This window comes from Microtus ochrogaster, unplaced genomic scaffold, assembly GCF_000317375.1.
Source record: "Microtus ochrogaster isolate Prairie Vole_2 unplaced genomic scaffold, MicOch1.0 UNK62, whole genome shotgun sequence".
NCBI lineage: Eukaryota > Metazoa > Chordata > Mammalia > Rodentia > Cricetidae > Microtus > Microtus ochrogaster.
Window position 1 is genome coordinate 2,117,906 of NW_004949160.1, and position 27,037 is coordinate 2,144,942.

Here is a 27,037-nt window from a genome sequence, read left to right on the forward strand (position 1 = left end):
CCTACCTAAGTTCTGCCCTATCAACAGGCCAAGGCAGTTTCTTTATTCATTAATCAATAAAAGCAACACATAGACAAAAGGACCCCCACACCACTAAAGCAATAAGAATTTAGAGTAAATTGCATATATTCATTTTGTGGGGAGGGTACCACACCAAGGTCAGAGGACAACTTGCAAAAGTCCATTCTTTCTCCCCCATGTGAATTCTGGGATTGAATTTAGTCAGCTTGACAGTAAGCATCTGCATACTCGGTCTTCTTGTCATCCCAAAATCTAAAAAGTTTTAAAGTGGGAGGATCACTTAAAATTTGATTTATTAAAACTTGAAAGATGTTACAGGAAAGGTAGGCCATGGAGTGGTTCATAGAAAGAAGTCACAGGAAAAAGTAGGCTACAGAGCTAGAAACACAGTTTAGGTAAGTATCAATCTAATCCCTTCCAGTTTTAAACTGGAGGAAACTTGGATTTCCTAGTGATGTGTCAGATTAAAAAATGACAACTTGGTATACTTAATTGAATTTTTTTAAAAGTCAAATGTTTTAAATTGTATCACATGCAGCTATAAAAAGTGGTCTGAAGAGAGGGTATGTGTCCTGCTTCCAGCTTCTTCAGTGATCATATCTTGCAAAGCCTTTTTTTTTCTTTTTGGTTTCAGACAGGATCTGGTTGTTCTTGGAATTTACACTATAGACTCACAGAGATCTGCCTGTCTGTATCTGCTTGTCTCTGACTCTCAAGTTCTGGGATTAAAGGCATGCACCTCTGTGCCCAGCCAATGCTTGGCAAATTTTTAATGATCCCAGCTATGACATTGACTTTAATACAGTCAGGATACTGAAAACTAAACTAGCTAAGGCTACCCTGTCATAGCTACCTCTTCTGTAACACTTAACAACCACTAGACTACCACTAGACTAGTCCCTATTTATATATTTTGTAATATCAAGAATGCCATAAAAATGAAGTCATTTTTGAATTGGCCTTTTCATTCAGAATAACTGAAACATTTGAATTAAGAGTAATTCTTTAGCAACTTAGGGAGGTATTGCTTTTATCAATAACCTTCTCTTTGTATTGCTTTGAATGACCCACAGTATGTTTAAATATTCACCTGGGAAGAACACTTTAGGGGGGAGGAGAGATGACTCAGCCTTTAAGAGCACTGGCTTTTCTTCCAGAAGACCCAGGTTCAATTTCCCTCATCCGCATGACAGCTTACAACTGTCTGTAACTCCAATTCCAAGTGATCCAACACCCTCACACAGACATACATGGAGGCAAAACATCAATATACATAAAATAAAAATAATTACTTTAAAAAAAGAGAACATGTTAGTGGTTTTTGGATCTTGGGTTTTATAAACAAAGGTTGCCTAGCATTCATGTTGCTTTGTGTGGGAACATGTATTTGTTTCTATGGTGTCAGTGTCCAGGAGTTCAATTTGGGTTATTTGGTGGCCATGTTGTTTAAAGATAAGTGATTCACTTACCCGTATCCTCAATAGCATTTAGTATTGTTTTTTTAGCCATTCTGTTAGGTTTGTCAGGAAACGTAAGATACAGTACACACATACACACACACACAATTTTTGTTTATGTGCATGTGAGTGTGCGTGCATATTTATGTGTACATGCAGGTGCCCATGGAAGCTTGGGGGTATTGTATCCCCTGGAGCTGGACTAATAATGGTTGCTGGGAACTGAGCTTGGGTCCTCTGCAAGAGCAGTAAGTGCTCTTAACCACTGAACCATCTCTCCAGCCCCTAGAAAGACACTGTGTTGTGTTTTTGTTTGTTTGTTTGGAGATAGGGTTTCACTAAGAAGTAGCTCTGGCTGTCCTGGAACAGTGAGGCCAGGCTTGAGCTTACAGAGATCTTCCTGCCCTTGCCTCCCAAGTATTTATTGTAGTTGTGGTTTACGTTTTCCTAATGTTTTTTGATGATGAACATTCTTTTCGTTTTCTTATTTCTCTCATCTTTTTATGTCCTGTTTATTGACATATCTATGTGTCCTTTTTTGTTGTTTGTTTGCATGTGTGTTATACTAGGAATCAAACTCATACCATCATCCATGGTAGGGAAACACTTTACCACTGACACAGTCTCATTGCTGAGTTTTGAGTTTTGTTTTTTGCTTTTTGTTTTGGTGTGTGTGTGTTTTCTTTTTCAAGATTTACTTTTTACTTCTACTGTTACTGTTTTTTTTTTTTTTGTTTTTTTTTTTTGTTTTTGTTTTTTTTGACACAGGTTTTTCTGCGTTGCCCTGGCTGTCCTGGAACTTGTTCTGTAGACTAGAATGGCCTCGAACCCAGAGATTCCTCTGCCTCCCAAGTGCTGGAATTAAAGGCATTCACTGCTACACCCCAATATATTTAGTATTTTTTAACAATGTATAAATGTGCGTGTGCGTGCATGTAGGCATGTGTACATGAATGCAGGTGCCCTTGGAGGCCAGAGGCATTGAATCCCCAGAGCTGAAGTTACAGATGGTTGTGACCAGCCTGGTGTGGGTGTTGGGAACTGAACATGGGACCTCTGGAAGAACAGCTAGTGTTCTTAACCACTGAGCCGTTTTTCCAGCCCCAAGAAGAACAATTTTAAAAGAGTTTCCTAAGTCCTCTTCATTATCATGAGCTATTTTATCCTGTAAAGTTTCATTTTTCTTGCTGATCCTTTGACCTGTCTTGTAGACAAATAAGATGACCTTCATGGTCATTTTTAGCTTGGATATGAAACTCATCAGTATATAACTTTGGACTACTTTTAAGTAGGAACCTTTTTATATCTTCTAGGGCTTGCAGAGTCCACGGGGAATAGGATGTGTGCCCGAAGCTGTATGCAGTCACATTGTTATTGAGAGTCATGAGAAAGGATGTTTCAGGACTCTTACTGCTGAGCGACCACGACCAGACAGCCGCCATGGTGTTTTCAGACCTCTTGAACCTTCAGATTTGATTAGAGGACAACGGAGCCCATCATCAAGGAGAGGCAGGCACATCAACCTTTCCAGATCGATAGATCAGAGCAATACCCATTTCAAAGTTTGGAATTCCTTTCAGTTACAGAGTCATCCCCCATTTCAAAAACTTGCACCTGATGACATCAAAATTAGCAAGGGTGTTGGAATGCCATTCCATGCAAACATGGACCCTCAGCCATTGGGATTAGTAGAGCCTACTTGTGTGCCATCTAAAGAAATGGATTTTCTTTCCTCATCACAAATACTGCCCCCTGAACCCACGGAGGAGTTCACTACCTCTGTCACTTTTTCTTCTCACCAACACTCTAAGTACATTTCTGATTCCTCTGTTGTTAAGGTTGGTGTTACTGAAGGTAGCCAGTATACTGGACCATCTTTAGGAGTGTTTAAGTCTCATATCTCTGAAGAGCAGATTTCTCTTGGAGATCTTAAACAGAAAACCTCTTCCCCTTCATCACTTAAAAGGCATAGTCATTCACCAGTGACTGTTTTAGCAGAAGGTAGTAAGCAAAGGCAAAAATTACTTCTTGATTTTCAGCATTCTCATCAAAAACGAAAACTTTTAGAAAGATCAGAGTTTAAAGCCAGTCCTTCTGAACCCAGTGTCAGTCCAAACTATAGCACTTTCAAGGGAATTCAGTTTTCTGGTAAGGATACCATTATTAACCCAGAAGAACTAAATACTACACTTGATGTAAAAGAGAAGAATGTAACTGTAGCTCCTGATCTACCTTCTTGTATTTTCCTTGAACAACGAGAACTCTTTGAACAAAGCCACACTCCACATACAGATCACCAGATGAGGAAATACTCTTCTCCATTTTGTCCAGACATTGCTTCTTGTATTTTTCTTGAAAAGAGAGAATTCTTTGAGCAAAGCCAAGCCCCACATGTAGATCGTGAAAACAGAGAAGACCATTCTTTCTTTCCTAAGTGCCAGGATTATATAATTGCAGATCTTCCTTCTCCCGACTTTCTTGATGAGCAGGAATGCAAATCCCCAGATGTAGATGACCACATGAGAAAACAGCCGTTCCCTCTTTCTCAAGGTCAGGATTGGGTAGTAGAAAAGACTCAGCATATACCTCAGTCACAGTTTTCTAATACGATAAATGTTGAAGCCAAGTTCAGTAATTTGATCTCCCAGTCAGCCCCTGACCACTGTACATCTGCATCTATTCCACCTCCAAATAGGAAAGCACTTTCATGTCTTCGTATAACTCTTTGTCCCAAGACTTCTTCCAAGTTGGATAGTGGAACCTTAGATGAAAGGTTTCATTCGTTGGATCCTGCTTCTAAAACAAGAATTAATAGTGAGTTTGACTTTGATCTTCGAACTGTATCTTCAAGGTCATTGGAACCAACCTCCAAATTACTGACCTGTAAACCTGTAGCACAGGATCAAGAATCTTTAGGTTTTCTAGGACATAACTCTCCACTGGACTTGCAAGTTGCACAGTCTTCTCTTCCAGATAGTGAGACTATTTCTCAGGACTTGAAAACCAAACCTACTCAGAATAGCCAGATAGTAACGTCAAGGCAAACACAAGTGAACATTTCAGATTTGGAAGGATATTCCAAACCAGAGGGAACTCCAGTATCTGCAGATGGGTGAGTTGCTGTGATAAGAGGCAAACTGATGGAATGTATAACAAAGGATTTAAAATAAGTAAATGGAAAGACTGTGGGGTGGGAGTGAGGGCAGAGAGCAGTGTGATTTCTTTACAGAAGATTGAATCTAACTGGTCTGATAGAAGTCTTTTTTAAGAAGTATGTAAATAAGTGAACATGTGAAGTAACATGGGAAGAGCGTTTTGCAAGATTTGACATCAGATAGAAGAAATCTAAAACTTTGAAAAGAAACTTTGGTTATCCGTTGGTACAATTGACTTATTTTTATGTTGGAGATGCACTGATGATTTCCTGGGAGGTTGAAACATAAGTAGGGAAAGATTTATTTTGGTCATGGTTTTAGAGGGGGCAGCTGATGTTTGCTTGCTTCATCATCATAGATAGCATAAGGGGATGAGGTGGAGGAGCCGCCAAGAAAATGCCCCCAGTGATGTAATTTCTCCAACTGTTCTCCACGTTGGACAGTTCTGCCATCTCACAGTAGTCTGTTCATATTTTGAGTCCATCAGTAGTTTGAACTATTCCTAGATCAGAGTTGTCATGATCTAATTAGTTCTGCAAATAACCTCAAACATATCGAGTCATTTCTCAATCCAGTTAAGTTCACAGTCATGACTAACCATATTTCTGCTTGCATGCTCTCTTTGCTTGTATTTCTCTTCTCCCTTTCTAGCTAGAAGTTCTCTATTATATTTAGTACTTACAAGAGATTTTTAAAAAATGCCTCACAACTTTATAGTATTTAGTCACCTGGCATATAAACACTTTAGCCAACCCAACAGTAAAAAAATCATCATGTTTCTGGATGTGAAGTTTCTTTTACCATGTGTTATAGGAATGGAAACTCAATTCATGGGCAGGTTAATTAGGTTTGTCTTACTTGGCTTAATATTAGTAATTCATCACAGCTTTAGTTTTCCCTTCATAAGTCTTTATGGCTAACGATTTTGTGTTAATGGTTTAGAAGGTAGCATACTACAGTGGAAAGCCCAAGGAGGAAAGGGAAATGTTTATTCAAAATCTACTGGCATAAGTGACAGTGATATACAGTCTTATTTAGTTTTCATGACAACTTGATTCCGTGATTGACTGGAAAGCCAAGGCATTGTCCCTTGTGCACAATGATGCTGGTGGGAGAAGATGGCGCAGTAACAGCTTATTGAAGCAAAGCAGGGACTCACTTCCCTACACAGCTGGGTCGTACACATTCTTGAACACTTCTTTAACATTTCTTGTGGATGAACTTTCTTTCATCTACATTTTTTTCAATTTAATTTTAATTCACACTTCTGAGAAGATGTAGAAGGAAAGGATTGAGAAGCTCAAAGCCCTTTACAAAGCTGAGGTGATTAAGAACTGGATTTGGTGGATGGATCTAGAAAAAACTATATAATGTGAGATAATCTAGACCCAGAAAGACAAATATGTATTCACTCATAAGTAGCTTTCAGACATAAAGAAAAACCAACCTACGTTCCACAACCCCAGAGAACCTAGACAACAAAGAGGACCCTAGGAGAGACATACATGGATCACAGGATTTGGCAGTAACAGGATGGATTCATACTTAAAATTCAGTTCTCATCACACCAAGAGAATTTGAAAGGAAGTTTATCATTCACACAAAAATATCTCAGGGAAGTCTGGCCCTAATAGGTCTGGACTAGCTTGAACAAAGCATGCAAGGTGAGTTGGGCTAATGGTGGCTGGAGCAGAAGACATGCATGAAGGGCTTAAGCTTCCTGCTGGTACCAAAGGAAGCATAGACTTTCTTGCCAACCTCTCCAGCTAAGGAATCAAAGTGGGGAAGAAAGGAAAAATCTTAAAAAGAAGTTGATGATTGAACACCAGAAATGGAGGGAAACCATTATTGTGGTTTGTAGAGATTACTATCTACATCCTTAATTTATTATATCCTATATTGATATAGTTGCCTGATATTTAAAGATTTTTCAGCAGTGATCATGAGAAGTATTCAGTTGTAATCTTCCAGGCTTGAACTGATTTCCTGAAAGTATTGGTAATTTGTGAAGATTTGGAGATAGGTTTGTACAGTTAGTAGAATTCATCAATGAAATTCTCATAGATGGAAGTTTTTATTACTGGTTCAACTTATTTAATGCATATGATCATACACAGATTTTTTTTTTCTGGTGTCAGTTTTGAAAAAGTACTTTTTAAAAATTTTGTCATATTTTAAGTTGTCATGGTGATAAACCGTTGTGGCATTAGGTTTTTTATTTCTGATATTGATAATCTGGTCATTCTTGTTAAGCTTTTAAAATATGGGTTTTGGTAAGCCTCTGTATTGTGTGTTTTCACTTTTGTTAATTTCTACTTTTATTTTTTATTTTGCATGTTAATTTGTTTTTCTACCTTCTTGAAAGTAAATGTTTATTTTTAATGCATTCATCCTTTTTAGTTAATTTTCAACTTTTTTTTCTAATATGTTTATAGAGAGTTTTTATGTAGTTTTCACTAGTCCCATTGACTAGTGCTATGTGTTTCTTAACTGCATTGTGGCCACGGTGATTACTTTTAATGATTTCACTATATTTAGGCATTCAGAATTGCTTAGTGATATTTTTATTTTGACCAACGTATGGTTGAAAGATGTGTGTTCTGCTGTTGCTGTGTGGGATGGAGAACAATCTGGTCAGGTGTGCTGTTGAATCTTTCCTTTTGCTGTGATTGGCTGCTTGTTAATCAGCATAAGAGAGGAACATTTTACATGGTAACATGTAGTCACACTTTCAGATATGATTTTCTTATCTTTCTCCTTTCTTTTGATTTTATTTTTTGGAGTAAGTTCTCCTACTTTGTCATTTAGGAAGGAGTTATTGACCTGCCTCATCACTTAATATGGCACATTCCTATTTCCTAAAAGCTCTCCTATGTAGCAACAGTGAAAACACCCGGGTCAGGAAATTGATATTGCTTCATTACAGGTGTCTATTTCTCCTAGTGTCTTTTATAGCAAAGCAAACAATTCAGAATTGCATATTGTATTAGTTATTATACATGCTTAATATTTTTCCTTTGAAGTTGTTTCTTCAGTGGTTTCTTTTGTTTTTGAGTATTTTGAGACAGGGCCTCTCTAAATAATAGCCAAGGCTGACCTGAAACTGACTCTGTAGACCAGGCTGGCCTGGGACACGCAGAGATCTGTCTGCCTCTACCTCCCAAGTGTTGGGATTAAAGGCCTGATCTACCACAGCCAGCTTCGCTACTTTCTTGATGTTCATAATCTTGACTCTTTGAAGATTTTATAAAACAATTATTTTTTGAAAAGTTTGAGTTTTACGATGATTGCATATCTGTTATGTCACACAAATTATATTGACCTTCTTCATTACCTCCTATCATGTTGCACAGTTTTGATTTGTCCTGTGGTTGGAAACCATCACTTTAAATTGCTTAGTAAGGTTGTGGTAGTTACATGTTACCATTGTAAAGTTACTCACCTCCCATGTAACTGAATATTTTTGTGAGCTATTTTGAAATTATGTAAATACTTTACTGTTTAGCAAATTTAGTTTATTATTTATACCTATACCGAATTGTGCTTTCTTACTGAGTGGTTTATAATTTACTATTTTTATTTTCTTCTTTTATTTCAAGACAAGTTCTCACTGTGTAGCTCTGACTGTTCTAGAGTTTACTATGTAGACCGGGCTGGTCTGTAGCCCATAGAGATCTCTCTGCCTCCAGAGAGCTGGAATTAGAGGTGTGCACCACTACTCCTGGCTCATTTTTGTTCTTGATATAGAATCTTTGTAGTTCAGGCCAGTTCAAACTCGTAATCATAGTGCCTCACATATTGGGGTGATCAGTGTGTGACATAAGCACTAGCCATTGCTGCTGTTTTGCTTTTTCATTTTTATTCAAAATATACACAGACTATCATATAAGCACAAAACAAGTCAAGAAAACTGAATGTGGTGTCCCAGGCCCAATAATTCTAGCATCCAAGAGTTCAAGTAGGATTGTCATGAATTCAAGCCAATTTGGTTTGTGTACTGAGTTACAGAGTAAAACTCTTTCAAAGAAACCAAAATAAATAATAAGTAGATTTTTTAAAAAAAGTTCTAAACTGTGCTAAGTATCCATTACTCAGTTTTCCTGCTGGTAGTATCTTACATAAGTGAAGAGTATTATCAAAACCAGTAAGTTGACATAACCAAAATACATTTATCAGACTACAAACCTTAGCCAGATCTTGCCTTTTAAGAAAAGTACTCAGTGTTTTGTTTTGTTTAAGGTATATGTGTTTAAATCTATGAAATTTGCTGACAGTGTACAGATTTCTGTAACTACCACCTACATGCTACAAAAGTGAAAATGTGGTTCCCCGTGCTACCAGTCTGTGTTCTTTCTCTCCCCTCCCAGTGACCCGTTTCCTGTGAACTGGTGTTCAGATTAGCTCTTCTCTCCCTTCCTCCCTTCTTCTTTTCCTGTTCTTAATGTCTGAGGTCAAACTAAAAGCCTTGGTCATTCTAAGCACTCACTTTACCAGTGAACCAGTGACCAACACTCCCCAGCCTTTTAACAAAAATTAACAATACTGTGTTCTATTTAAACTAATACATCTCAAATATTTTAACGTGCTATCAATTTCTTTACATGCAGTCTCAAATAGTCTTACAACCTCAGGTGACTTTTGTTTAAATATTTTTATTTATTGTGTGTGAATGTTTTGTCTGCATGTACATACATCTGTTTGCCACATGTATGCCTGGTGCCTATGAAGATCAGAGGAGGGCATCAGATCCCCGGAACAGGAGTTACAGGTGGTTTGGGGCTACCATGTGGGTGCTGGGAATTGAACCTTGGTATTTTGCAAAAATAGCTAGGCTCTTAACCATTAAACTGTTTTTCTTCCAGCCCCGACTTCAGGTGATTTTTAGTGTTCCTATTCGTGTGCAAACAGTGCTTCCCCTCCTTTCATAGTGATAGGAGTCAAACCCAGGGCCCTGTGCTAGGCAAGTGCTCCACCACTGAGCTGCACTCCGAGTCCTTACTTGATTGTTAATGACAGCTAAAATAATTCTGCAGTCTCTGCTTTCAACCTCTCTAGGCAGCATGGCTCAGCTTGTATTGTCCTTTTGAATGGCAGCACAGATAAGCTCACTTGAATCTATATAAATGCTTCTAGCAGTTTAGCTCTGATCTTTAAAGCAGAGGTCTTTATTACTGCAGTGACCTGGTTGTATACATCTGTTACATAATGAATTGAACTTAATGGTCAGGTCTCCTTTTCTAAAAGTCAGGCCTTTGTCTATCATCTATACCCCCAAGACAGGAGTTTTCTTTTTTTTTTTTTTACTGTATTTTATTATTATTAAAAATTTCCACCTCCTCCCCACCTCCTGTTTCCCTCCCCCATCCCCCTACCTCCCCTCCCCCTCCCTTTCCAGTCCAAAGAGCAGTCAGGGTTCTCTGCCCTGTGTGAAGTCCAAGGTCCTCCATCCAGGTCTAGGAAGGCGAGCATCCAGACAGGCTAGGCTCCCACAAAGCCAGTACATGCAGTAGGATCAAAACCCAGTGCCATTGTCCTTGGCTTCTCAGTCAGCACTCATTGTCCGCCATGTTCAGAGTCCGATTTGATCACATGCTCCATCAGTCCCAAATTCAGCTGGCCTTGGTGAGCTCCCAATAGATCAGCCCCAACGTCTCTATGGGTGGGTGCACCCCTCGCGGTCCTGACTTTCTTGTTCATGTTCTCCCTCCTTCTGCTCCTCATTTGGACCTTGGGAGCTCAGTCCAGTGCTCCAATGTGGGTCTCTGTCTCTAAACACTATCCTGAGTAAGGTAACCCAGACCCAAAAAGATGAATATGGTATGTACTCACTCATAAGTGGATTCTAGCCATAAATAAAGGACATTGATCATATAATTTGTGATCCTAGAAAAGCTAAATAAGAAGGTGAACCCAAAGAAAAACATAGTTATCCTCCTGGATATTGGAAGTAGACAAAATTGCCAAGCAAAAATTGGGAACTTGGGGGTGGGATGGAGGTAAGGGAAGATGGGGAGAGAAAAGAGAGAAGGGGATGATGGGGAGAGCTTGGGGGAATGGGAGGGTTGGGATGGAGGAAGGGTAGATATGGGAGCAGGGAAGTATATATCTTAATTAAGGGAGCCATTTTAGGGTTGGCAAGAGACTTGAACCTAGAGGGGTTCCCAGGTGTCCAAGGAGATGTCCCTAGCTAGTTCCTTGGGCAGCTGATGAGAGGGAGCCTGAAGTGGCCCTATCCTATTGCCATACTGATGAATATCTACATATCATCATAGAACCTTCATCTAGTGATGGATGGACATAGAGACAGAGATCCTTTGAGTTTTCTATGGAGTAGGAGAGAACACGTTTGTAGAGAGACAGAGATGGCCAGATTGAAACTTCATCTCTAGTATGGTTTGTGCTTTCCCTTTTCTGATCAGTCAACTGCTGTGCAACTACCTGTCATTTTTCTGTCAGTCTTTCCCTCACTCAGTCCTTGAATGTTGATTCTACATTGTGGTTACCGCTCAGTGAGCATGCTCTTCTCATCCCGTTTGGGCTTTCATTGATTATATTAGACTACTTTCAGCTTGCATACCACCCCCCTGGTGTCCCTAAAATGGTTTTGTCTCCTCAGAGTGACTCCCTACTAGGTTTTGAATCCCTATTCTTGACTATTCTGCATGTAATGTCTCCCTCATTTTGCCCAGGATTGTGACATTGCATGTTAGGCTCCCCTCTATTTAGCCATCTTTGTCCTGTTCAGAATCTGACTCCAGATGCTAGGCTACCTCAAGTCGACATCTTCATTGTGATTTTTGAATTTTAAGCCCGTGGCACCATGGTCCATCGATCCTATTTGGCATCTTATTTCCCAAGCCATCCTGTACATAAAACAGTTTGCTTAATTGCTCTAGCTCTGCCACTATACACACACACACACACACACACACACACACACACACACACACACACACACACACACACTAACCCATTTCTAAGCTTTATCTTAACCAGAAGGCTTAGAAACAACCAACTCATTTCTTGTATTGCTGACGTCACATTATCAGGCTGTCCCACCCTCTGTGGAAGCTCCTCAGTCAGGTCCTGTTAAAGCCTGAGGACCACATCTCCATAGGGGTTCTCCTCTGGCCCTGCTTGGCTTCTCCTACCCTGTGCTAGACTTCTTTACACCCATCTTCCTCACCCTGTGGTGCTCTTGGCATTTTGTTGTAGGCATTTGTCACCCCACATCTTGCTGGTGGTCACATTGTTCTGATCACCCAATAACTTTAATAATCAGGAAAGGAAAGGTGAAGGGAAGCAAAGAGGAAGCTGTATTTGGTTATATATGCCTGGTATATCTTTTCCCTTTCTTTCACCTTATTCCTACCAGTGGCCATATATCACTGTATATCACTGTATACCAACCATGGTGCCACACATCTATTATCCCAGCATAAGGAAGTAGAGTCAGGAGGATCAGAAGTTCAAGACCAAGCTCAGTGACATAAATAAATTCAAACCAAAGAAAAAAAGCCTGTCACTTCTGAGTAGAATGTAGTTTAAAGTCACTCATTTAAATCTCTGCTACTTTTTATCTGCTAGTTTTACCACAGCTGGTAAGCCCCAAAGAAAAATCACACAGAGAGTCTACATTAATGATAAACTGATTGGCCCATTAGCTCAGGCTTCGTATTAGCTCTTATAACTTACATTAATTAACCTATTACTCTTATCTATGTTAGCCACATGGCTCAGACCTTTTTCCTCGGAGCAGGACTGCGAAAGAACTTCTTTCTTCCCAGAATACTCCTGTTTTCATTTCCCTGCTTCTACTTCCTGTCTGGCTACTGGCCAGTCAGCATTTATTTAAAACGTAATTGACAGAACACAGAATTGACCCCCACCAAATCCCTTTTGAATCTGGTTTGGTTTTTATGTTTGTTTAATTTGTTTGATTTGTCTTAAGTTTTGGGTAACTTTTATTTATACTCTATAAATTTTTAATTCTTATTGTGAAAGTCTCCGTTTCATCTTCAAAGTCTTTGAACTGAGCCCTTACAGAACTTGCTTTGCTCCATTTGCACCTTCTCCAGGGGAACTTCATCTCACAAGGGCTCTAAGATTGGAGTGATCTTTTGACTTTTGATTAAGAGTCTGGTGGGTTTTTAATTCCTTACCTTCAATGTTCCTGTTGTAGACACCTTCAGAATTCTCTTTTCCTTTGGGGAGACCTTCAGTATGCTTGTCAACAGTTCCTCTGACCAATGATGCGACTTACTTAAAAAGTCTGGTGACTGTGTGTTAGATTTTAATCTAATGTTTTGGCTCAAAATTGTCTAATTGAGAACTCAGCTGGTCATGTTGCTCTATCACTCCAACCCACATGTTTTTTGGAACACTCTCATGATCTTGTGTTTTTAAGAGAGTGTGTCTACCTTTATCAGGTCTCTGCCTGGAGTGCCAGGATGCCTCTCTCTAGAGTATTAGTTTCCATAACTCTGACTCCTTTAAGCCATGATTTTTGCAAATTTATTAAAATTTGTTTGTTTCAATAGTATTAATGATCTGCTACTGATTGAAACTTAGAATCTTTTTTTTTTAGGACATCCTTAACTTCTTCCTACATTGATAGAGTTCTTGTATCTTTTATAATACTCATTAGATATTTGATAGTCACTTATTCCAAGGCTGTATAGGGTTTTTTTGGGGGGGGGTTATTTGTGTACATAATATCTAGTATCAAATGACTTTTTCCTTTCTGACTTGTTTACCGTTTTTCTATTTCTCAGACTTTACTATGTTGAATAGGAATGTTAACAATCTTATTTTGTTCCTATATACAATGAGTATTCCCAACATCTCACTATTAAAATAGGACGGTTGCTCAGAGATTTTGCCAGTGGGCAAATGAGCATTCTTGACAGATTCAGTTGAAAGAGTCCATCTCACTCTAGTCAAGAAATAACAACAAATGCTGGCAAGAATAAAGGTGGAAAAGAACTCTTGTACAGCATTGGTGGAAATAGAAATTTTAAGACAATTGCTGTGGAAGGAGTGTGACAATTCCTCAAAAACTAAAATTGTAATACCATATGATCCAGCTCTCCTAGTTCTGGGAATATTCCTGAGGAATCTAAGTCAGTTTGCCATAAAGGCAGCTGCATATTGTGCTGACCATTGCTCTCTCTACAATAGTCAGGTCATAAGATCAGACTAGATGTCTATCCAGAGATAAATGAAGTTATTTCATTTGCAGGAAAATGTATAGTGGCAGAGAGCATCAAGTTAAGCTCGAAAGAAGGCAGAGTCATCACAAATGTCACAGATGGCTTTCTCTTCTACACAGGCTCTAGATTTTAAAGCAATATATACGTTAGAAAAACTAGATGCTGTAATGGTTTTTAAAAGAACTTCTAAGTGATGAAATTTCTAAGCAATGTGTTGAGGGTGGAACTTGTTTTTTCCTTAGATGTTGGTTATACAACACAAGAAAAAATGATTTTTTAGAAGTGTTAATTCATTTTACTTTATTATTATTTTGTATGTGTAGAGTATTAACTGGATCATTAGCAATTTAACTAGAAATGGCTATACCCTGAAGACAAATAATTCTTCCTCATTTAGCAACCTTTAATTGCTAATAATTCCTCATCAAGGGGTGGGCCTTCATGAGTAAATGTTACAGCTCTGAAGGGAAAGGTATCCTGGTAGTCAAGGAATACCTACAGCTCTGAAGAGAAAGCTATCTCAACAGAAGTGTTGCAGCTCTGTTCCAGAGGGGGGGACTGTGTCCCCAGCAAAGCTTTCCATCCTTCCTCTGAGAAAGGTTTCCCTAATGCAAGTGTAACAACTCTGCTCCAGCAGGGGAGGTTTTCCCCAGCGAAGTTGGCCCAACTCTGCTCTGCTCCAAAGAAATGTTCCAGCTCTGCTTGGCTTCCCCAGAGTCTAACATGTTGCTCCAGCAAAGGAAAGTTACAGTTCTGCTTTGGTGAGAGCTCCTATAACTCTGCTCTGCTAAGGGAGTTTCCCAACAAAAACGCAGCAGTTCTGCTCTGCTCTGGCAAGAGCCATTATAGCTTTGCTCTAGTGGGGGAGAAAGTAGTTACAACAAACACCATTCAAGAGATTTATTGGGAGGGAGGAATCCAGGAGAGTGGGAAAAGGCCAGCTCCAAACTGCACAGGTGTGGAGCTTATATAAGGTTTCATAGGGGGTGGAGCTTTTGGAGGTGGAGATTTTCATGGTGGAATTTGGTAGGAGCTCAATTCCTGAGCATGGGAGGATTTCGTGCTCAGGGATTGATTGATTGCGTGCTCTGGGATTGGTTGGATTTCAGTTCCTGAATTAGATAGGGGCAGGGTATGTTTGTTTGACTCTGATCTCAGGGCTAGTGGTGTTCTTTCACTGGTGAGCCCTTTCTCTGTTCATGCTGGAATATTGATAGGCTAGAACCTGCACAGGTCTTGTGTAGGTACCACAGCTGCTATGAGTTCATGATCGCAATGGCCATGTATGTCCAAAAGATACTGTTTCAGAGCAGCCCCTCCCTCCCTGTCCAGCTCTTCCATTCTTTCACCACCTCTTCTGCATGAAGGAAATGATTTAAAGATGTCGTTAATAAGAAAAAAAGTGGAGATTTAAAACTTGGAAAATATTTAGCATTTCTGTATTATGAAAATGTGATAGTGAGCAGAGAGAACCAGTAGTATGACCAAGTGGCCATATGACAAAATAAGTATGGATCACCCAGGTGCAGTTCACTAAGAATATTAAAGACTATATCCAAAGGCATTTCAGATACTATTGGTGCCACTCCCACTGATGAGCCAGAGCGCAGGACCTTGAGGACATAATAATTTCAAAGGAGAAATTTCAGGTTCCTGTGAGTCTTGTGTTCACTGCACAGTGCTGCTCCATTTCTGTCTCACACTCTGTCTCTGCATCTCTTAGTCGTCTCCGGTGTGACTCTACGCCGTGAGACGCCCGTGGGCATTGTCTGCCAGAGTCATGGAGACTGGAGACTGCTTCTGAGATTCAAGATTTAGGACTTGCTTGGGACCTTTTTCTCCTTTCCCTTTTTGCAATGAGTATTATATGCTAGTCCTATCATTGTATTTTAAGGTATGATTTATGTTATTGGTTCTCAGATGGAGAACATTTTGTTTTCAGATACATTGAACATTGAATCTGCCTCTGATGTGGATGGTGTTCGAGGACACGCAGAACTTCCTAGTTGTTGCTGCAGTGAGTTAAGATTGGGGATGGAATGAATGATTTTGCACTTGAGGACATGAATTTTGGGAACCTGGAGAAGAATACTATGTTCTGAATACTTAGTCTCTCCAAAATTCACGTTAAAATCTAATCCCCATTTGATGGTATTTGGTGATAGGACCTCAAAGAAGCTTTTAGATTGTGAGAGTGAGTACCTCATTAATGAGATTAATACCTTTGTCAAACGATCCCCCTTCTAAAAGCTGTATAGACCCTTCCATTATGTAAAACATGGTAAGAAGGCAACATCTGTGAACCAGAAAATAGGCCCTCACTAGGCACAGAGTCTGTCACTGCTTCAGCCTTGACTTTCTCAGGCTCCAGAATGGTGATCAGTGAATTCTTAAAGGCTACACAGCCTATAGCTTTTTCTTATGACAATGCAAACGTCTCTTTGCCTTTCCCAGGTGAAATTCACCCTTAAATCAGACAGGGAGAATATACTCAGAAGTCATCATTATGATGTCAGCCTTGACCAGGTGTTGACTGGTTTTCTTACTTCTTAGTCTGTATTCTTTGAAATATAGCCACTAAGTTCAGCCTATATTAGGAGTTTGTGTGGGAGTTAAGCTTTCCTTCGTGGGTGAGAGGTACCTGCATGTTCAGTGGAATTCTTCAAAAGTAAAACTGTCCTTTCTTCCTACATGTTTGTTATTCAGTCATTCATTTCCTTTTTTGAAAAAAAAATTCTAAACATTTTTAAGCATTTAAAATTCTCAATAATCTTTATTACACACACACACCCTTTATAACTTCTTGTTCTACCATTGAAATATAAGACTTGGTTTCGTTTATCTTTGTGTCCTCTGGGATTTAGTACAGTTTTATAGTAATTGTCAAATATATATAAATGAATATATATTAATTTCAACTAGAAAGTACTGTTTCTTCAGTCAAATTACATAATAGTATTATAAGTTAAGATTAAAAGTAGATTTTGGAATAAATAATAAGAAACATGCTTGATCACTTTTTACTATGTATCAAAATGAGGAATACTGTGAAAATGGGTTACTACATGTGAGATTACTATATTTACAAATACCCAATTACTTAAATATTTTTTACCAAAGATATGAGCTGTTCTGCCTTTTTTTTCCCCCTCCCCATTAGTTTACAAGAACAGAATAAGGCTCCCTTTCCTACATCCTCTGGGAAGTTATCATCTGATGCAGTCACTCAGATAACAACAGAAAGTCCAGAAAAGACCACGTTTTCTTCTGAAATTTTTATTAATGTTGATGATTATGGACAGGAAGCTTTGGGCTCCATGGGTCAAAAGCCACCCAAGTTTGCCTCATCATCTTCGATGCAAGAAATCACATCTTCTCTTGGCAAAGACAGTAAGGAACTATAACTGAGTTTTACATCATAACCATCCCTTTTATGTGTAATTGTCTTTGAAATGTTACTGTTTTTCTCATCATTAAACCTCATTTTGCTACAAAGTTACTATATTCAGTTTTTGTTTGCATACCTGTAAAAAGAATAGGATTTCCATCTTAATTTTGAAGGTGTTAACAAGAGTATGTTGCAATTCATGCTGTTTATGGCTTGCTGACATTGTCCTATGATTTTTGTAAAAATACTATTAGTATGTAAGAACTGTTTTTAGGGCAGGCATTTGGCTCATAGTAATATGACATAAGAGACTTTTTTTTTTTTTTTTCGAGACAGGGCTTCTCTGTGGCTTTGGAGCCTGTCCTGGAACTAGCGCTATAGACCAGGCTGGTCTCGAACTCACAGAGATCCGCCTGCCTCTGCCTCCCGAGTGCTGGGATTAAAGGTGTGCGCCACCATTACCCGGCAAGAGACTTTTTTATAGTGCACAGTGATGATGTATTTCTTGCTTTTGAAACTGTCACTGGTTACTCAGGTTGAACATTAATCCTACTATATGGAAATGTGAACATATGTGTGCACATGTGCTCATGCACCCCCATATGTGTAAACATGAACATATACATACGTAATGAAAAAATATTTCCATGGATGCTAGTGGATATAGCTCAATGATAATGTGTATGCATGCCTAACGTGCACCAGGCCCTAGACCAGTCTGTAATATTGCCAAATATATATAAATTCACACATACTCTTACACACAGGTATGTATTATTTTCTGTTGTTTAAAATGAAAACATTGTCTTTCTGTCTCAGGCATATGAGCCAGTTGGAGTTTGGCAGAGTTAGGTTTCAGATGGCAAATGTAGTTTAGGTGTGCCTCCAAATGCCTGTTTCTGAGATTCAGGCTATGGGACAATTGCAGTCTTGCCAGGAGTATGTTGCTTTTATGATGGTGGCAGAAACTCTCAACTGTTAAAAAATTTTAAACCTACATTTATATCAGAGTTCTCTATGTATGAATAGGCTAAAAATTAATATTCTATTATTATAAAACAGAAGAACTGAACTCTAACTTTTTATTTTACAATAACGAGTGTGTAAACAGAAGAAAAACAGAATCTAATTAAACTTATCTTTAAATAGTCATACCTTGTCTTTTTTACATCTGTATGTTTTCTTAATGTTCAAAATCATATTTTTATAATAACTTTATTTTGAAATTGTTATACAAAAAGTGAAGTGGACTTATTTTCTTATGTCTGTAGGAGTAAAGTAAGATAAACTGCTTTATAGTTAGAGCTATCTACTTATGGAATAAATTGCTGAAAATGCACCCCTCGTCCTACTTAAGCCTCATCCTGGTTTGATTTCCTTCCTGTTCTTAATCCTTCACAATATGTGTTACACTTCATGTGAACACTGCCTGGCAGGTATAAGGTGCTTGGCATGTGTTAGAGTCAGTGCTGCTTTCTTACTAACGGTTCTGATCTTTACTCCTCAGCCCAGCCTGTACTGTTGCCATATAAACCATCGGGAAGTTCAACGATGTACTATGTTCCACAATTAAAAACAGTTCCTTCAGATCTGGATTCCAAATCAGATACCACTGTTGAGAGCTCACATTCAGGTATTATGCAAAAAATTATTCAAGATTTTATTTTCAGAAATAGAGTGTATTGGCTGGTTGATTGTGAAACCTTTTAGAGAAATATGGACGTTTTGATGCCTCAACCTCTGGTTGATTCATAAGTGAATTATTTGATTTATAAGTGAGTTATTTTGTGTAAGAAAAAAAAGAGAAGGCTAAAACTGAGTTGACAACTGCCTGGGTTGGTGTCAAAGTCCCTTTAGATTGAGCATAGAGCCCAAGGACATGAAGACTCACTGGTTTCAGCTGTTTCAGTCAGTCTTCATGCAGGCATTAGCCCGCCACTATGCAAATTGAGTAGAAACTTGAGTGGCCTTACACAGTCAAGTGTAGTCTTTGTAGTCTTGGTTCAGAAATTACTAAACACAATGGGAGTAGAATCTAACTTTAACAGTTGCTATACTGTATTATTTAAATGTCCAAGTTTGCAGCTAAAAATATTAAGGAAAAACACAAGACATAATATGTTCCATACAAAGAAAAAAAAGTGCCTGAGGAATCCCAGATGTTGGACTTACTAGACAAATACTAAACTAGTTAAAATATGTTCAGTGATCTAACTTAAATGGCTTTTTGAGAACTAAGGCCTTACCAGATAAACAACATTATAAAGAGATAGAAATTATAAGAAGGGGCCACATTATAATTCTGGACTTAAGAAGCACAGCAGGGAAAATTAATTTGCTAGAGGAGCTCAACAGAAGACGATCAGGCAGAAGAAACAGTGAGTCTAAAGATAGGTCCATTGAGATGACTTCATGTGAGAACAGACAAAAGAGAAGAAGGAACAAATACCAGAGTTCTGTGGGACACCATTAAGTTACCGCAAAGGCGGGAGCAAAAGTGTAAGATTAATGATGTGCCTTCCCAGTGAGAAACACTGTACACTTAGAGGTGAAAGAAGAGCATTTTATTAAAGCGCCTGCTGACTGGGGCTAAGATCCAAATAAGAGTTGGCATTGAACAGAACATTTTGTTTCAATCATTCAATGTGCACTTCAGGCTTATGCATTCGCCAAACAGTCATGCTTAAATTTCTTTTGGGTCCCTGGCCCAGGTTATACTTAGAACAGTTTGAACACAGATAAGAGACTATAAATCTGGCCATCTAGGCAGATAGATTTACACAGCAAAGTTATTACATATTGCCAGAATTATTTTAAGTACATCAGTGTTCTTTTTTTGAACAGTTGTTTCCCAGTGTCATCCTGCCCACCTGGCAGAATTGTGTCTTTCCTGATAAGAGCGCAGGGTACTTGATGACAGACCTGGACTTAATGATGGCTGTGATCCTATACTTCCTCCTTTTGAGCTTCCCTTTATTTTTTTTAAATATTTATTTATTTATTATGTATACAACGTTCTGCCTCGATGTATGCCCGCACACCAGAGGAGGGCGCCAGATCTCAGTACAGATGGTTGTGAGCCACCATGTGGTTGCTGGGAATTGAACTCAGGACCTCTGGAAGAACAGCCAGTGCTCTTAACCTCTGAGCCATCTCTCCAGCCCCTTGAGCTTCCCTTTAGAGCAGTGGTTCTGAACCTTCCTAATACTATGACCCTTTAATATAATTCCTCATGTTGTGTTGACTCCCCGACCGTAAAACTGTTTCATTGCTACTTCATAACTATAACTATATTCATAACTATAATATGTTATAAATAACATAAACATCTTATATTTAGGATATCTGATATGCAGCCCCCATGAAAGGTCATTCAAATTCCCAGGGGTTGCAACCCACAGGCTGCTCTATGTAGGGAGCCATTGCTCTATGTAGACTTGGCTGACCTAGAATTCACAGAGATCTGCCTGCCTCTGCCTCCTGAGTCAATATTAAAGGTGTGCACCACCATATCAGGCTTGCCTTTGCTGTATGGTTGTGAGCTGCTATGTGAGGCTTGATGATTAAAATAACATAGGGCAATGACATTTTCATAAAATGTAACATGATATCCAAAATATAAGTAACAAAGAAGAAATAGAAAAATAATTTGAAATGCTTGTGCACCAAAGAGTATCCTATCAACAAAAAGATAATTCATAGAATTCGAGGTTGATTTGTTTTATAGAGTCTTAATATGCCGCTCTGGTTGGCCTGGAGCTCACTATGTAGATGGCCTGATCTCAGACTCACAGAGATCCTCCTGCCTTTGCCTCCCTAGTGCTGCGATTAAAGGCATGTTCCACCAATATGGGACAAGAGAAAATATTTGCAAACCATATGTTTGTCTATAAGGAATTAATATCCAGACAAATGTGAAGAACTTACAATTCAACAACAAACAACAAAATACTTTGATTTTTTTGCATTTCTTTTTATTTTATTTATTATGTATATACACTATTCTGTCTGCATGTATGCCTGCAGGCCAGAAGAGAGCACCAGACCTCATTACAGATGGTTGAGAGCCACCATGTGGTTGCTGGGAATTTAACTCAGGACCTTTGGAAGAGCAGGCAATGCTCTTAACCACTGAGTCATCTCTCCAGCCCCCAAAATACTTTGATTTATATATGCTCACGGAACCTAAATCTACATTAACCTACAAATACATGAAAAGATACTTTGTATCAATCATCACAGGCAATTACAACCCAGAGCAATAACAGGTCACACACCACACTTGATAGAATCACTCCTAATTCCTTTAAATATAAAAGACTTGTCAATGAGGCTATGAAGAAATTTTTAATCTTCGTGCTGATGGGACTGTAAATGGCATAGCCGCTGTGGAAAACAGCATGGCAATTTTTTAAAACTCCAAACACAATTTTTTGAGCAATTCTGCTTTTAAGTAATGAAAACAGTATTTTAAATAATCATCTGTGTATCCAATCCATGCTCATAGATAGTGGGAGAAGTCCTTATGTATATGTGTTGCTTTTATTGGTTAACGAATAAAGCTGTTTTGGCCAGTGGCTTAGCAGAATAGAGCTAGGCAGGAAAACTAAACTGAATTCTGGGAGAAAGAAGGCAGAGTCAGTGAGAAGCCATGTAGCCACCCACAGGAGACAGATGCGCCAGAACCTTGCCAGTAAACCACAGCCACGTGGTGATACACAGATCAATAGAAATGGGTTAATTTTAGATGTAAGAAACTAGCCAGTAAGAAGATTGAACAAATAGGCCAAGTAGTGATTTAATTAATACAGTTTCTGTGTGATTATTTTGGGTCTGAGAAGCTGGGAATGAACGAGCAACCTCCGACTACAGATTGGCGCACCAACATGTGCCAGCTAAATCCACATAAAACCTGAGAGAGCTCGAAAAGGAATTCTAAACACAAAAGAATTAAGCACAGCTTCTTGGTAACCAGCATTTTTTTTTAAGTTATTTTTAAAGGGTTATTTATTTAAGAGTAGACTCACAGATCACAGTCCTCTACATGAACAGGAAACAGGAACTGAATCCAGCAGCTGGAAGAAAGAGCAAGCGTGTGCTTCACGTAGGCACTTATAGAATAAGAGGCAATGTCCAAGTGGGCTGGTATCTTAAAGGCTGCTGGCTGAAGGAGTTCCTACAGCACCTCCCTTTTTTGTTTAAATAAGAGAGTTCTAAGCCTATTACAAACTATATACAATAAGAACAAATATCAAATAAAAATTAGAATTACAATCAGCATAAACAATATGAAGCAAAAACATTTGCTAAATGTTTCAATAATTATTCTGTCATAAGGAGTCTGTCTTATAAAAAGCTTGGCCAAGTCGTACGAGGAAAGTAACTACACCTATCTAGTCTTCAACCCCATCGAAGATGTGAGAACATTACTTGAGTAAACAGGAAGTGCAATCAAGTAATTTCCAAAATGTCCTATAAATGACAGAGACAGTTGGCTACCTGGGCAGTCACCCAAAGTCTCATTTGTAACTTTGGAGCAACCAACTTTGTCTAAGGCCTAGAGGCAGGAAAGTTTTCAAAACTGTCTTACCCTGTCTTGGCAAGATTTGACAGTTTTTTTTCTTGTTTCCTGCTTGTCCTCTCTGGACACCGTGCATTTTGCCAGTGGTCACCTCTGACTACACATAGAGGTAGTGTTCACAGTAGCCAAATGTATACCTCATATGTCTGTCACCCATGAATGAATGAACACAGTAGGGAGTACTTATAATTCTTGGGATTTTGTAAAGTAACACCATTCTGATATATGTTGCATTATTTGTTCTTTGAACTAGTGAGTATTAAAAGGAATTAACATGTTCCAGCCAAATGCCATGCTAGGTTGGTAAGCATGTTACTGTTACTTTGTTTCTCTACTCAGGCTGAACTGATTCTTTTCAACTGGTTGGTGAAAATGTATAATTTTGAAAGCTGGTCTCTTCAGGATCCTACTTCTTACAGTTTGAGTTTGCTTGCATGTCATTAGCACAAGTGATTCAATTTGATCTGCTTTGCTGAGTCCTGGAACAGGAACCTTTAACAGAAAGAAAGCAGAGTGGTGGCCAAACGTGGTTGACAGTAGATCATCCAGGGTTGTAAGCAATTTAAAAACATTTGTGTTTTGCTGCAGTAGGTAGCTATAGTTTGATTTATATTTGTAAAATTTTTCCAATTTTTCATACGGAGATCATAGCTTGTAGATGGGAAGTGGGAGATTCAGAGCCAAAGCGTTAGTGGAGACAGCACTTAGAAGAAGGGTTTGTAGTACTGGGAAAAGTTTACAGTGACATCAAACAGAAGAAGTAAGCAGACACAGGAAACACTTCCTCTGGACTTGTTAGAATGCCAAAAGTGTAGGATAAGGCAATTGGAAAAAAATGATTTTTAGTTTCCCACAGTGAACACTGGGTAAGAAGGAATGACATTTCCTAAAATGGAGACTAAGAAACAGGTGTGGGGAAGATGATATAAGTATCTGCTTTGGGCATGTGAATAGAGAGGTATTGTTATACAGCCACATAAAGATGTTGGCAAGGGGTAACATGAAGAGGCTCTATTTGCATCATAGATGAATGCTTTTATGAAAATACACAAATGATCAACAAGGGTCCAGATCTCTAATTACTGTTCTGGAAGAAGTAAGTTAACTCTTTCTGCGCCAGATAGAAATCCATATCCACATGTATTTCAGCTCTGCACAAATGCCAGATATAAGAGCATACTCTCTATTGTGTACATGCTTGTCTGCACTCTTCTCCAGCTGCCTCTTCTCTTGCTCATCTACTGCAACTGTGAGAAATTATCTGTTGTGCTTAACCCCACAGACCTGGTCACCACTCTTGGGAGAAAAAGGGTAGGGGGCTGATTGTTCATGTTGTTGGTTGCTCCAGACATGTGCTCTGGTTTGTAGAAAGATTGGTAAGAATAGCTACCAATTAGAGTTGTGTTGAACCACAATATATAGGAACTTAAAATATATAGAGAAGTGGCATCTATTTTTACTTTCTATTAACATGGTATAAGAACTACCTGTATCCTTTATTGTTAAAATCTGAAGCATAAAAGAAAGGAAACTCTTGGAAGCATCTATTTATTTATTTGTCTATTTATTGGTTGGTTTTTTTCAAAGCAGGGTCTCTCTACGCTATTCATTCATTTATTCATTCATTCATTGGTCTTTGTTTTTTTTTTTGTTTTTTTCAAGACAGGGTCTCTCTATGTAACTGGCTGTTCTGAAACTATGTAGACCTGGCTGGCCATGAACTCAGAAATTCACCTGCCTCTCCCTTCCAAGTACTGGGATTAAAGGCGTATGCCACTATGTCTTGCTTAAGCATTTATTTTTTACCAACCATTTCTTGGTAGTTATAGTACACCTAGGAAGAGGAAGGTCTGGTTGTGGAGGAACTGTAGCACTGGAGACTTGTTAGAAGAAAGGATAATAGAACTTGTCAGAGAGCTAAGTGGCAAGGGACAGAAAGTGATAACCAGGTAAGATGGGAAGATTCATGTCATCTGTAGACTTGATCTAGAAGACTTGGTAGGAAACTTGCAGGCTGTTTGAAATCAATGAGACTGGTACTTGTTCAGTCATAACTATCATAAACATTCTATCACTATAACAGCTATATATTAATTATGCAAGTATTAGGAGCTCAGGAAATTGTATATGTTTCTAGATCCTGGTCTAGAAAGGCAAACAGTTTTATAGAAGTTTGTAGTTACTATGAGCCTTTACATGTCCAGGAATCGTTTTTGCCTATAGATGTGACATAACAGATTAGTTTCTGTTTGTCAATTTTTTAAAAAAGATTTATTTATTTATTTATTTATTGTGTACACAGTCTTTAGCCTACATGTGTACCTGCAGGCCAGAAGAGGGCACCAGATCTCATTACAGATAGTTGTGAGCCAGCATGTGGTTGCTGGGAATTAAACTCGGAACTCAGGACCTCCAGCAGAGCAGGCAGTGCTCTTAACCTCTAAGCCATCTCTCCAGCCCCTCTGTTTGTCATTATATATAGGAATGTTGAGATACATTTAAAAGAAAGTTTAATTCTTTCAAATATTTGTCACATAAATTTTTCCTTTCAGTCTTTTTCTTTTGTCTGTCTTTACATTTTTAAAAAAAAATTTTTATGGTGCTGGGGATTGAATTGAGCCTCACATAGGCTAGACATATCTATGCTCTTTTCTCTGATGTACGTGACTAGCTCTCTTTCAGTGTTTTGTGTTGTAGGAGTCTAGCAGGGTCCCTGTATCTAGGATAAATCATTAGAGTGACTAGTTGTTTCCTAGAAGTAATTTGACCTTGAAAAATCGTTGTGGAAAATGATGATTGTTTTCTGTGGTTTGTGAAATTGTTCTTCTGAATGGGGCATTACAGTCTTTGAATGACTTTGGTCACAAGATGCTTCTGACACACCTGGAGCTCTTGGATTATTGTGGATTTCAAACAGAACACCATAAGGACTGAAGTACCAGGGATATGTGATGCTTTCCTTTAGAGAGACTTAAATGAGAATAGGGACCCTGGTGTGAGGAAATACTTCACCTAGAAAAACAACTTTGTAACAATCAATAAATATACCTTTCTACAGTAGTTCAAAGTTCAGTTCATCAGAGGCTGGACCTTCCTGCTGCTACATAGGCCTTAAACTTTCATCTTTGAGTGACCTCTTTGTTCAATTTATTCATGCAACATAGAACATCCCAGCATTAGACAAATCTTCCTGAGTCAAAGCTTATAAATTACTCCATGATTAAAAAAAAATCTTCTTTGATATTTCATTTTATGTACAGTAAACTTTATGGTATTGGGGATTAGGATTCCATATGCTGCTGTTACGTTTAAATAGTACTCTTCTTAATGTATCCCATTGTCCAGCCTGACTAGTTCCTATTCATGCCTTGTGTGTGTTTGTATGGTAACTACTATCTAATGTGTCTTTTTCCTTTAATCAATACCGGAAGCCACCCCCCCCCCCGTCATTTTCCTTCTTTCAGCAGCTTTCCTGAGCTGCTAGTAGTCCCCAGAACTAATCACTGTCCCATTTTTTTTTGTCATGTCTGATGTCATTTTCTTTCTTGTCTGATAATTTTGCAATTTATTCTACATGTCTCTGAGTTTCGGTTTAACTGATGGTCTAATTGGCCTGCAACATCCCTGTCATGTGTTCTTTTCATAGATGTGGTCTAAGGGAAGAAAAAGTCTTTCTTGACTGCAAGACTATTTTAATGTTAATTGTGTAATATTTTCTCATTTTTCTGTAGGATCCAATGATGCTATTGCCCCAGACTTTCCACCTCAAGTGCTAGGCACAAGAGACGACGACCTTTCCGCCACTGTGAACATTAAGCATACAGAAGGAATCTATAGTAAGAGGGCCGCAACAAAGGGGGAAAAGCCCCCTCAGAAAGATAATGCAGGTAATGGGTGACCTTGCCTGTTTTACAGCTTGTTTCCTGAACCTTTTTATTTGAAGTGAGAATATTGTCTTTATTCATTTTCTGGTTTGTTATGGAAACTTTGTCCTACATTAAGTATATATGACAAAGTTAAATGTTAGAACATTTAAAGTGCTTCAGAGAGATTGGAAAACTTTAAACTTCATTTTCACATAAATAAATGTATTACAAGTGTTGAAATAAACACTAAGTCAAGCTTATTTTGATACTAAATATCAGAAAATCTTGATTAAAATTCTCATGAATTTATCTCTGCCAAATGTTGCAGAGTGACACTCTGGCAGGATTTGACAAGGA

The 27,037-nt window shown here is 38.5% G+C and overlaps 1 protein-coding gene across 3 annotated transcripts in view; it reads left to right on the plus strand.

Moving 5' to 3' along the window:
• Positions 1–27,037, plus strand: part of Alms1 (ALMS1, centrosome and basal body associated protein) — a 130,967-nt gene that overhangs the window by 57,355 nt on the left and 46,575 nt on the right. For all 3 annotated transcript variants that reach the window (XM_026777394.1, XM_026777395.1, XM_026777396.1), the window contains 4 exons: positions 2,792–4,590; positions 17,006–17,235; positions 18,741–18,866; positions 26,546–26,701. In XM_026777394.1, coding sequence (XP_026633195.1) covers positions 2,792–4,590; positions 17,006–17,235; positions 18,741–18,866; positions 26,546–26,701 — 2,311 coding nt within the window. The remainder of the gene's footprint in view (positions 1–2,791; positions 4,591–17,005; positions 17,236–18,740; positions 18,867–26,545; positions 26,702–27,037) is intronic.